At 43.8% G+C, this 12,421-nt stretch overlaps 1 protein-coding gene across 4 annotated transcripts in view; it reads left to right on the top strand.

Moving 5' to 3' along the window:
* Positions 1 to 6,169, top strand: part of WARS2 (tryptophanyl tRNA synthetase 2, mitochondrial) — a 131,138-nt gene extending 124,969 nt beyond the window's left edge. For all 4 annotated transcript variants that reach the window (XM_019527333.1, XM_019527334.1, XM_019527332.1 and 1 more), the window contains 2 exons: positions 3,559 to 3,677; positions 5,602 to 6,169. In XM_019527333.1, coding sequence (XP_019382878.1) covers positions 3,559 to 3,677; positions 5,602 to 6,050 — 568 coding nt within the window. In that variant the 3' untranslated portion in view covers positions 6,051 to 6,169. The remainder of the gene's footprint in view (positions 1 to 3,558; positions 3,678 to 5,601) is intronic.
* The last annotated feature ends 6,252 nt before the right edge of the window (positions 6,170 to 12,421 follow it).

Below are 12,421 nucleotides of genomic sequence, written 5' to 3'. Positions count from 1 at the left end.
TCTGGCTGGTGAGTTGTCTCAGGGGTTTCAGGTCGCCGGGATCAGGCGGGTCTCTGCGTCCTCCTCCGGTTAGCTACTCCGAAGGCCGAGTCGTGTCCGTAATAATATGCCGTGAGTCATTCTGAGTCCGTTGGACGCAGAAGGGACCCTGATGATCAGGCGGGGGCTCCTTTTATAGCTTGGGTGACACGCGGTGATGTGATTGTGTGAGGCACCTTTCGATAGGCCCGTGGCACTGACTGACTGACGCTGGATCCCGCCTTGTAGAAAGTTCTAGCTGCTGTCTATCTTTTACACTCATGGCAGAAAGGCAACTATAGTCTGCCTAGCAACCGTTACATAACTTTGTATAACTTTTCTGATTGGCGAACATGGCCACTTAACAAACATAATGATCACAACACAGTCCTGTTCTAATTTTCTTTCTTGGTAGATTAGCAAAGATCCCAATTTTTGATGTGAGGTCTGATACCTAGTACCATCAGAATACAGCATAGTCATATAGCAGTGTTCATAGAGGTCTTCTGTAAATTGGGAAACTGGAAATCAGCATTCTTTGGTTCACATTGTAACTGAGGACGTGTAGAGTACTGTGAGGAAATTAAGGGGGTACGTGTGTGCGTATGCAGGAGTAAGGAACCAGGAATAGCGAGGCTTCATTTTAGGGCAATAATCTACAATGCAGTATTCATGGGGTGTCAGCAGTAATCTCAACAGATCTAGGGATGAAATTGTTAGTTTTGCATACTGTAGTCAGGAGTAATAGTGTACAGTTAAAAAGAACATTAGAAATAGCTTCATAACTGTGAGACCCATTACGTATTAGTTGTTAATAGACAATAATAGAATCCTCAAAATAATTTCAGATACTTGACTTGACCACCAAATATCATACTTCAGTAAGCCTTGAGAAGAACTAAATCACATAATGTTCTGGTCTGCAAAACTTGACTTATGCTTATTGCCAAACATGTTATCAACAGTGACTGGAACCGAAAGACAAAAGAAGGTGTGTGAGTGTCTATATTAAGAGGTTATATCCTTAATGACACAGCGTCTTCATAGTAAAAAAGATAAGAGAAAAGGAGATGTGGGAGGAAGTGGATTGTAGGGTAAGGAACAGCAGTCATGGCAGAGAATTAAGATCTGGGGGAAGAGAGAAACTAAATAAATCAAGATGAACCACAGAAAAAGAAGTAAAAAAGAAAAGAAATACATGAACAGAAGTTTAGAAAATAGTATGTGAAAAAGGAATAAAAGCAAGGAATCTGGTTTTTTAATTAATAATAACAGCAGGAAAGAAAGAAAAGAATCATGCAGAGGCATTTATGAAAGCACAGTAGGTTTTCTGTTTAGTCAGGTAACTTCAAATCTGGAACCATTTTGGCATATGGAAACATTTCTTTTGACCTGCTTAAAGTATATTGGTTATGGTAACTGATTTATGTGTTAGTTATAGGCCGTTGTGATTTCCTATGGGCTACTGTAGCTGTTTTTAGGTTGCCCTGTTAACTATTTGGTGAGGGGAAAGGGTGGGTAAATTGACCCCTGCATGTCAGCCCAATAGTTTGGGACCAGAAGGAATACTATATTGAATTGAAATTGCCTGGGAATTTGTTGTCACAGAATGTTCTTCCTTGAGTTGGAATTTGTTCAGGATTCAGTTTAATGCACCCCAGTGCTTACAAAAAGTGCAGTTGGTATTGAGGCTTTGGTAATCAAGTGTTGGCTGTATTTCAGTCTACCTCATATAAGAAAGAAGGCAAGCAAGAAGTTTTAGTAGTTAGGATGATTTAATCATGGAAAAGAAATGCCGTGAGACATGGTGGATCTGTCATCTCTTGATGTTTCATATCATGCTAAATGTTTTTCTTTAAGATACACTTTAGTCGCACAAAAGTTACTGGACTTGGTCAGAAGTGTCCAGCTGAATTGGTATGTTTTATACAAGAAATCAGACTACATGATCAGGTTTTGGGGGAGTTTTTCTGGTCTTAAAAAGTGAATAAAATGAATGAATAAAAATAGTTACCATACTCATATCCAGGGCATGGGTACAGTATTGACTCATCAGTCACTTTTCTTCCTCAATTTCCTGTCAAATCCATCAGTACTAATTTAATCCATACTTCTGTTATTTTATTCAAATAGCATTCCAGCCTGACCTACTGTAACCTGAGGTTTGATAAAAGAGGTGATATGGCTATTTATCATTATATATTTTTTCTTTTCTTTTATACACCATAGGCACATGCTTTTTGATCAAGAGAGGCTGAGAGTAAGAGATATGGGGTGCATCTACATGTGCTCATTACTGCAGAGTAGACTAATTAGCTCTTCAGTAAAGCCTCACTGTCTATGCACTGGTATTAAGGCACAGTAAACTAATAAACTCTGCCATAAGATAGCACTGTCACCGACAGTATTATCTTATGGCAAAGTACTTCACTGTACTGAAAAGCACATGTAGATGCTGACAAGGGGCGTAAATTGAACCCAGCCAGCCAGGGCCTTGCTCCACCCTGGCTCAAGTTGCTGCTATCTCAAATGCACATGTAGATGTTGCACCCAGAATTCGTTTACTCCGGCTTGAGTGGCTCTGCACTTTATGGCTTCACATTAATTGCACATGTAGATGCACCCACAAAGGCTTTTCTTTGGGTTAAGTATAATTGCATTTTATGTATAGAAATTTTGTGCTGTACTTAATTTTACTTTGAATGAAATAGGCCTCTGCTACATGTTACATATATAACTGGTGAATCATGCAATAAATTTAGACCGGCCACAAATGCAAAGTAACTATCACTTGATAAAAATGACTCTTCAACTATATAAAATTAAATTAGTGCTTGAAAATATGTAACAACTCTACAGTTCAGGGGTCAACAACATTTTTGGGCAGAGTGCCAAAAACACCTGTAGCCTCAGCTTGTAAGATGTTGGCATGCCAGGGGCGGGTGGCAAGGAAGCCACGAGTGGCCTGATCCTTGTTGTGGCAGTACAGACCCTTCCCTGCTATCTGCCCTGAGGCACACATGCCAAGCAAAATGCCTTTGTGTGCCATGTTTTGGCATTTGTTCTGGGGGTTACCTGCCCCTGCTGTAGCTGGTTTCTATCCAGCATTAGTTTGAATGTGCAGCAGGTTTGTTAGAGAATTACTGAGCCTTTTGTATATGAGCAATACTTAACATCTTTCTTGTCCTTTCTGAAGAAGCAGGTGGTAGAAATTCTGCAGAAGGTGAGGATGTCTGCAAAATACAAATAAACATAACTCTGCTTTTGCTATAATTGGGTATATGTTCCATTTACTTTTTTATACTTTGTGAAAGACTGTTTATTTTGCTCCTGAAGATTCATTTCATCCTACCAGAAAGAGTAGAACCAGATTGGATTAGGATCTGCTTGGATCTTTTTCTAGAAAGAGGGGTTTCACTGAAATTGAACATTTGGCTCCATCTGGCCATAAAGCATGGAGGAATTGTGACAGCTTTGGGTTACATTTCAACAGAACCAGAGAGCTTTACTGAGTTTCCTATATCTGTCTTTTATTAAAAGGTCAACACATGTTCCTGTTGGAGAAGATCAAGTCCTGCACCTGGAATTGGCTCAAGATATAGCACAACACTTTAACAAGAAATATGGAAAATTCTTTCCAATGCCCAGAGCTATTTTAAGTAAGAAGACCTCTGACTAATAATTACTACTAATTATTATTCATGTTTACTAGTGTTATGAGTTGAATTTGATTCAGAAGCAAGGAAAATCTATTTCAGAAACCAGGGAAAGGAGATAAACATATGCGAGAGCAGACAGGCAAAACAGACAAATTGAAAAGAGGAGAGACTGTAAAACTCCCAATGATAAAAGCAGGGCTCTGCAACCCCCCTGCCAGTGTAGGAATATGTAAAGTGTCTCCTGTTCCAGTTCTGGGTCCCCTGCACATCTCTGCTACTGCCCATTCAATTCTGCTTTTTATAGGGCTGTACCTCTCCTGAGGAGAGAACAGATTCTGTGATGTCAATTACATAGCAATTAACACTGCCACTTAAAGAGCTATGAATAAGATGCATAAAACCAGGACAATTATACACCATTTGTGCAAAATATTGTAATCTAGTGATTCTCAACCAGAGATCTGTGGCCCCCTGATGGGTTGCAAGCAGATTTCAGAGGGTCTGAGGCAAGTCCCAAGGAAGGGGTGGGGATGGGCCCACCCCATCTGGCCCCACAGGCTCCTCCTTACAGGTGTGACTGAAGGCAGGTGAGTGAGGCTCTGCACTACTGCTTCTGCTTAGGTGAGTGGGGGCCCTGGGTCTCCCTGCTGCTGAGCCCCACCTGCTGCACCTGGGGCTGTGTGGGCAGGGCTGGAGAATAGGACAGTCGTGACACAAGCGGACCATGGAGTTTTTATATCATGCCGCCCTGGCTCAGGAAGAAAAAGTTGAGACCTGCTGTAATCAATGCTGCAAAGTAACTTCCAAAAGTTTTAACATTTACTTTTAATGTTAATGTGTTAATTTCAGTATCATTTTTTTAACTAAAACAGTGCATGCTTGATTGCAACACAAATGTTTGGAAAGTGGCTGGAAACATGAACAGTTGGGTCAGGAAGACTTGTTGCATCTTTGTAGCAGTTCGTGATCTCTAGGGCAATGTGCAGCAGAGGGTGCTAGATCTAAAGCAGCAAGGCATTCTCACCTTAGAAAGGAGTATTCTTTGCCAAAGTATTGCTATTACGCTCCTTTAAGTTTTCAAGCCCCAGTGACAAATGAGATGTTAGCCACATGGTGTTGGACAGAGAATATTGTATGTTGCAAAGTTCTGTGCAGTATCGTAAGAGCAGTTTGAGAATATGCACTATATCAGAAGCTGGGCTGTTTGCTGTTCATGCCTCGAGTTACCTTGTCATTTTTCTTCACTGTACAGACTAATTATAAAACGGAATAAATGATTCTAGTATTTAGGTCAATAGCTTGAAGTGCACTCCATGTATAATACTTTTAGAATAGGACTGGTACAACAAGATGAATCTTGTAAAGCATTTTATATTACTTCTATCTCACCTACATTCATATGCTTCAGTTATTTCCATAGAACGTATTGCCTTAGTATAATTTGTTTTAAAATTTCCCCTTTTGGAGTTTGGCCAGGTTTTGGATAGGCAAAACCTCTTAAGTAGCTGTTTCCAAGGGGTTTAGGAGAATTTGGGGGTTACTTGTGTTGAATAGTTTTCCTGTGGTGAGGAGACTGGTCATTTTAGGACTCACCTGGAGGATAGTTTGACCTACTTACCCACCGTTATGAAGACCCTCACTAGTGTCTGGTCTGTGTTTCTCAGTTTCTTTCTTCTCAGTGTCAAGACCCTAGAGGGAGGAGATGGTTTAAAAAGTGAATCACCATGGAGCTTCAGCAAAAGAAAGAAATGGCTGGGGTGCTTTGCGGGGTGGGTATGAAGACCAAGGGTGAATGATCCTTGACCAAGGCGATGAGGGAAATGCAACTGCCAAGGCAAACAGAGACGTACTGAAGGTTGGGGTATACTCCTAACTCAAGTGTCTTACAAATATTAATGGAAGACTTATCTGTGTGTGTTTCTAGATTCAACAAAGAAAATAAAGTCCCTCAGAGATCCAACAGCCAAGATGTCCAAGTCAGACCCTCAGAAATTAGCCACAGTTAGCTTAACGGACAGTGCAGAGGAGATAGTGCTGAAATTCCGCAAGGCTGTGACTGACTTCACCTCAGAAGTAACCTATGATCCAGACAGTCGCCCAGGTGTCTCCAATCTTGTGTCTATTCATGCTGCAGTAACAGGACTCAGCATAAAGGAAGTATTACACCAATCAGTTGGTCTTGACACCGCCCACTACAAAATGATGGTGGCAGAGGCAGTTATCCAGAAACTTGCACCAATTAGAAGTGAAATTAAGAGGCTCCAGCAGGATAAATGCTACTTGCAGAATGTTTTAAAGGCTGGAGCAGAGAAAGCCAAAGAATTAGCTGCCCCTGCATGCCAGGAGGTAAGAAGATTGGTAGGTTTACTGTAGAAATTGCTAAATAGCGGTAAGCTATTTTATTTTCTAGAGCCAACCTTTATTTATTTTCTTAGTGATTTTGAAGGAATCTTTTATTTGGGGAAATCAGACTAGAAAATCAGAGATGTTTTCTCTGGGAGTAAAATGCAGATCAAGTGAATTCCTTCCAGCAGGCATCAAACTACAGTCAAATGAAGACAACAAAGACCTGCAGTTTCCAAAGAAAACTATAACATCAGGGCAGTGAGACTACCTAAAGGAATTGCCTATTTTTGTAGCATGTCATAAGAAGGGAATTAGAAAGCAAGGTAACTGGAATGTCCTCAAACTAATCCAAACTGGAGAGAAGGTTAAATTCTTGTCACAAACCTCTATCATGCACATAACCCTAAATAGAAAGGCAGTTATCCCATTAGTTTTATTGCCACTTATCCTAGGTTGAAGGTGATAGCAAAATGTATTCCCAAATAACCAGAATAAAAATATTAGGCTTTTGGAGTGTAATGTGCAGGGAATTGATAACAGGGGAGAAAATGTTCACCTCTGAGTCACCAGTTAAAATCCAATCTAATTAAGTAATGATTTCTAGCTTTTATGAAACAGATTTGGCCTTGGTCTTGGTCTTGGCATATGACTATCTATATTACAGAAACCATCAAGAGCATCAAGTGAGGCTAGTTGGCATTTTGGGAAGTCATACCAAGAGCCCAAGGTGTAAACAAAGCCTACATCCTAAACCTTGCACTCTCCTGTCACTCTGAAATCAGCCCCTGCTCACAGGAGATTTATGCCACAGTTTTTCGTTTTGTATTTATCCTTTGAAGCAACAAAAATCTCCATTGTTGTCAGTCCACTACTAGTATGAACTGCAGATTTAAACAACAAACAATATCTTCATCCTCCAGGAAGATGACAGGCTGAGAAACCAGAGAACTTTTATCAAACTCACCAGAATTGCTTGGGTATATGTTTAGCTGAATTTGGACTACGGGTTATGATAAAAAAAGCATTTTTCTCGAAATAGTGTGAGAGAGAGGTTTATCGTGCATAGACCTAATTTCTTACTAGCCCCCAAGAATGAGAGCTGCTGTTGAAAAGCTCATGGGAAAAGGGAATAAACAAAAGAAAATAAACCATTCTGAGGTAAGTAGAAAGGAGAGAGCTGTAAAATTTAAAGGCAGTGTAAAACTGTTGTTGTACTGTACTGTTCTGGAATATTTAACTGCATCACTGCAATGATGCTTTTCTTGAAATTACTGCATTGAAATATAAACTCACTTATACTGTCATTCAGGAAGCTCATACTATGACAGCTGTTGCAAAGAGGGGAAAAGCTGTGTCGGTGAAACATGCTTATAGTATGTCTGTGTCCTGAGCAGGAAAAGATAAATCGATATAATGGAACCAAATAAACTGAACTTTTTTCTTTGTAATACAACTCAATAAAAAGCAGCTGAATTTGGTAAATAGCCAGAGTGAAGTGATGGGTCTTCACAGATTCAAAAATCCTTTAGTTCTTATTATGAAGCTACCAGTTGAATGTTTGTAGGGCCCATGCTAAAACCTCTGTTTATGTATTAAGGATCTGGAGAACCTTAAGACAAGAACTGATGATGACATGTTTACTGAAGTTAATCAAGACTAGGGAAGCTAAGTGAATGAACAGAATGCTGGCATACTGAAGTCAGTATAGGCCAGGAGTGTAAAGCACACCTGTCCTTGTATCCTCACAGGCAAGATGAGTACCCTAGGGCTTCTGGTGGGCTGGGTCTGACTGTATCACAGTGAGAAGTAGCAGTGGTGATGCGGAGAATAATGCAGCTATCACTCACTGCCCATCACTGATATGCATCCCAAACAAGATTTCAAGCCCTGCCTATGCTTACCCTGCCACCATATCCCTGGCCTCTCTGAGACCCATAGGCCAGAAGACATGACTTAATGATCTGTACATTTGACAGCCCTCATATAGACCAGGGGTTTTACATTCATGCAATCTCCTGGCTGAGATCCAGACTGTAGAGTTCTTCATGGGCTAGATCCAAGCAGGGCAATTGACCAGAAGGCTTACTGCAGCTATCACCCACTTCTGTCACTGACGTGTCATCAGTTAGACTCTGCACCCCAGATTTCAACAGCAGGCTCTGCCCTCAAATTTCCATCTCTTCGACAAGCTCTGTGAGACAGATCTGGCCCACTGGCCATAAGTTTGACACCCCTGTTACAGATTGATGCAAGGTAATGTACACTGGAAATGTGCACTGAGCACCAAATGAATGGCACAGGGCTTGTTTGCAGGCCAGATTGGGCCCTGTAGCCCCATCACCACCACATGTGTGCCCCACATACTGGGACTGAGTCCTGGTGGCCTGGCAGCACCTCCTCCCTGCCCTGTGTGCCAGAATTGGATCCTAGGGGTCCAGCACTGCCCTCTCTCCATCCCCTCCTGGTGGGGAGAGGGCACAGTCCCCGCTCCTAGCTCCGTGCATGCCAGGAGTGGGCACCACCACCACTCTTCCCTGCTTGTTGTAATTTGGCACCAGATCCAGCAGATAAGGCCCAGGACTCTCTACGAGTCTGGACATTTGACAGCAGGGGAGCAGTGGCACAGCTCCCCCACTGCCAAATTTCCAGACCCTTGGGAATCCCCATGGGCTAGATAATGCAGCATCACAGGCCAGATCTGGCACAGGGGCCAGAAATTAAGTACTCCTGATCTAGCCCAACCCCTTGCCCAAAGCAGGAACCTTCCTTGACTAAACCATCCCAGCCAAGTCTAAGCTGCTCTTGAAAACTTTCCAGGATGATTCTAGTTTCTCTAGGTAACTTGTTCCAATATTTTCTGACCCTCATAGTCAGGAAGTTCCTCCTAATTTCCTATCTAAACTTCCGCTGCTGCAATTTAAAGCTGCTGCTCCTAATCCTGTCCCCTATGACTATGGAGAATAGCCCGTATCCATCTTTTCTGTAATTGCCCTTTAAGTATTTGAATGTTTATCAAATCTCTTCTCCAAACTAAACAACCCTAGTTCTTTAGCCTTCCCTCTTAAGTTGTATCTCTTAAGGCCCTAAACATTCTTGTTGCTCTGGCCTGGATTCTTTCCAGCCTGACTACATCTTTCTTGAAGTGTGGGGCCTAAAACAGGATATGGTACTCCAGGCAAGGGCTTACCAGTGCTGAATAGAGTGGAAGGTTCACTTCCCTTGATTTGCAAGTGACACTCCTGTTAATACAGCCCATTATGTTGTTGCTCTGTTTTGCAACAAATGCATGCTGGTGGCTTACATTCAGCTTATGGTTGATTATAACCCCCCGCCCCCAGTCCTTCTCTGTAGGGGTGCACCGATTGTTTGGAGCTGATACTGATGGCCAATTACTAATGAGTTGTATCAGCTGATACCGATCTGATTGCCAGTATGGGCTGATTGTATCAGGCTGGTAAGTCTGCTAGGGGGAAGAGGTGGGGCAAGGGAAAAGGCATGCAGGGGGTAGATTGAGGCCCTCATGGTGAGGGAGGGAGAGGGGCAGAGGCAGGCACTGCCCAGCCAGGGCAGGGCATGGGCCACAGCCACAAGCCGCTCATCCAGGAAGTGCGGGGAGGGGGAGTGGCTTCTGCCACTGCAGGGCGAGGGCAGACTGCCACTGTGAGCTAGGGCTGGGGGCAGCAATGGGCTCTTCCCAGCATGGGGTTGAGCTGGGGCTGTGCTCAGGGTAGGTGGCAATGGCACAGGGAGAGGGGGATGTGCCATAGCGCCCCTCCCCCCAGCATCGCCACCTGCCCCAAGCGCAGCCTCAACCAAACCCCCCCACCAGGAAGAGTCCGGCCACAGCCCACAGTGGCAGCCTGTGTGCAAATCTGGGGAGCACATGCCCCCCATGTCTCCCCTGGGGGTGTGCACAGTGACAGGAGCCTCCCCATGCCCCCTAGACAAGGCACTCACAGCTCCATCCCATGCCCCACCCAGTCTGGGCCTGTCCCAGCCCCACTCTGCCCTTTACCACAGGGGCCTCAGTCGTGCCCCCCACCACCCCACCCCCAACACTCCTGGCTGCATGCATGCTGTAGCTATACCCATGCATGGAGCATTTATTGGCGACATTATCGGCCACATTGGCCAAAAAAACCCTGATTGCGAAAAGTCAGTTTTCCTTTTATCCGTGACGATACGGTATGGACTGATGTATCAGTGCACCTGTGCTTCTCTGTAGTACTGCATCTTAGTCACTTGCTCTCCAGTCTGTATTTGTGCATGCAGTTATTCTGTCCCAAGTGCAGGAATTTGCACTTACCTTTGAATCTCATCTGACTGATTGCAGACCATTTTTTTCAAAAGGAGAACCGTTGAAGGAACTGCATAATGGTGCTCATAACTGAGAAACACCCAGCTTTAAACCTTCTTTGGGTGAAAGTAGCTTAGAACCTATTTTTGGCTGTCTAAGTGATTGCCCTTTACACTGAGCTACCTGGTAGAGAAGAGAAAGGCATATAATGTTCATATCAGATCACCTCATAGTGCTGTAGAACCAAAAGAGGGTTGAAAGTGAGAAGTAAAAAATAACATCATGGAATAATTGAAAAGATTAGGACTTTTGTATAGAAGGAAAACAAGAAGAGGGGACATTCTAAAGGTAAGTTAATAAGTGGTCATTCCAGAGGTAAGTCAACAGAGAAAAAGTGGATCATTTGCTTTTTTATTACCTTTCCTTGTTGGTATCAGGACAAAAATATCACCCACCCCCAAAATCCATAAAGGCATCTGCTTTTTTAACTATCACCTTAGCTTTATGATTGAATCACAAAAAAGCAGTGAGGAGGAGGACTCACCCACCTTTTCTATTAACAGTTTTAAAAGGACTCAGGCAGGCTAGAATAAGATCTGGTCCCCAGGATTCAGAAAAAATACATATATGGAGAAACAATATAAATCTACATGCTTTAGGGCAGGGCTGTCCAACTCCTGGGCAGCCTAGGGCCACACGCAACATAGGCTGCAGACATGCTCCCTCCACCCCACCCTTGGCTCCACCCTGCCACTGCATAGGCAGCCCAGCACCTCCCCACCTAATGCTTCACACAGAGCATGGGCACCCCAGCTCCCTCCTCTCCTAGCTGCACTCTGCATGGGCGCCCCCACCGCTCCCCACTGCAGCACAGGCAGCCTGGCTCCCTTCCTGCTGCATGTGCTGCACCCCCTCCCAGCACCATGCACTATAGCACAGCCAGCCTGGTTCCTTTACCACACAAGCAGCTTGGCACTGCCCCCTAGCCCCACCGCCATGCACACAACTTGGGCAACCTGCCCCCCTCTTACTACTTTGTCCTGCCCCCAGGAGAGAGGGCAGAAAATAGAAGCTGGAGGTGGAAGCCCAAAGAACTTGGTAGTTGTGGCAAAAGCAATGGGAGCAGGGAGTGGCAGCTTGGTGGGAGCACTCCAGTTGCATGCTAAGCCTAAACAGATGACTGATTAGACTTACGAAGAAACTTCTGTTATAGCCAATTACTCCAGACTATCAAGTATGATAGTGTTTTTTCCTTCTCTAAAACATCTGTCACAGAACATTAGACTATATGTCCATTGGTGAGGATTTCTGGGGGTGATATCTTTTGTACCAACCATGTACTTGGTCCAATAAAGTTACACAAGCTTTAGAGTGCAAGGCAGTCTTTATCAGGTCTAAGAGAAGAAGCAGACACATTGATGATTAAAAGCAGCGCATAGGGCTGTGAAACTGGAGAAAAGACAAACAACAGAAGAAAAGAGGCTTGATTTAATGGGAAATCAAGTCCTACCAAAAGAGGGAGGACTATTATCACTTGTATTGTGAAGGAGGAATTTCAGGAAGCGAGTAGATTCTAGTGTAGTCAACCTTAGGTTTTGCATCCATTGCTAAGGCAAGGCTGCATTCCATTTGATGTCGGTTGAACAGTAAGGAATTTGCTTTTCATAGATTTCATAGTCATTGGGGCTAGAAGGGGCCTTGGAAGATCGAGTCCAGCCCCCTGCCCCAGGGGCAGGACATCAGCTGGGGTCATAGGATCCCAGCAAGAAAAGCATCCAGGTTTCTCTAGAAGGCGTGCAAAGTAGGTGCTTGAACCACCACTGGTGACAGGCTATTCCAGACCTTGGGGGCTCGGACAGTAAAAAAGTTCCTCCTTATATCCAGCCTGAAACGGTCTTGCAGGAGTTTATAACCGTTTCATCCCTTGAGGCGCTCTGGTGATCAAACATTCCCCCAGATCCTGGTGAACACCCCTTATAAACTTATAGGTGGCCATCAGATTGCCCCTGAGCCTGCACTTTTCCAGGCTGAAAAGTCCCATAGCTCTCAGCTTGTCGTCGTAAGGTCTGTTTTCCTGACCTCTGATCATGCATGTGGCTCT

This window comes from Gavialis gangeticus, unplaced genomic scaffold (assembly GCF_001723915.1).
Source record: "Gavialis gangeticus isolate Ggan-Ray unplaced genomic scaffold, GavGan_comp1, whole genome shotgun sequence".
Classification (NCBI taxonomy): Eukaryota; Metazoa; Chordata; order Crocodylia; family Gavialidae; genus Gavialis; species Gavialis gangeticus.
This window is presented reverse-complemented; position numbering and strand designations above follow the sequence as displayed.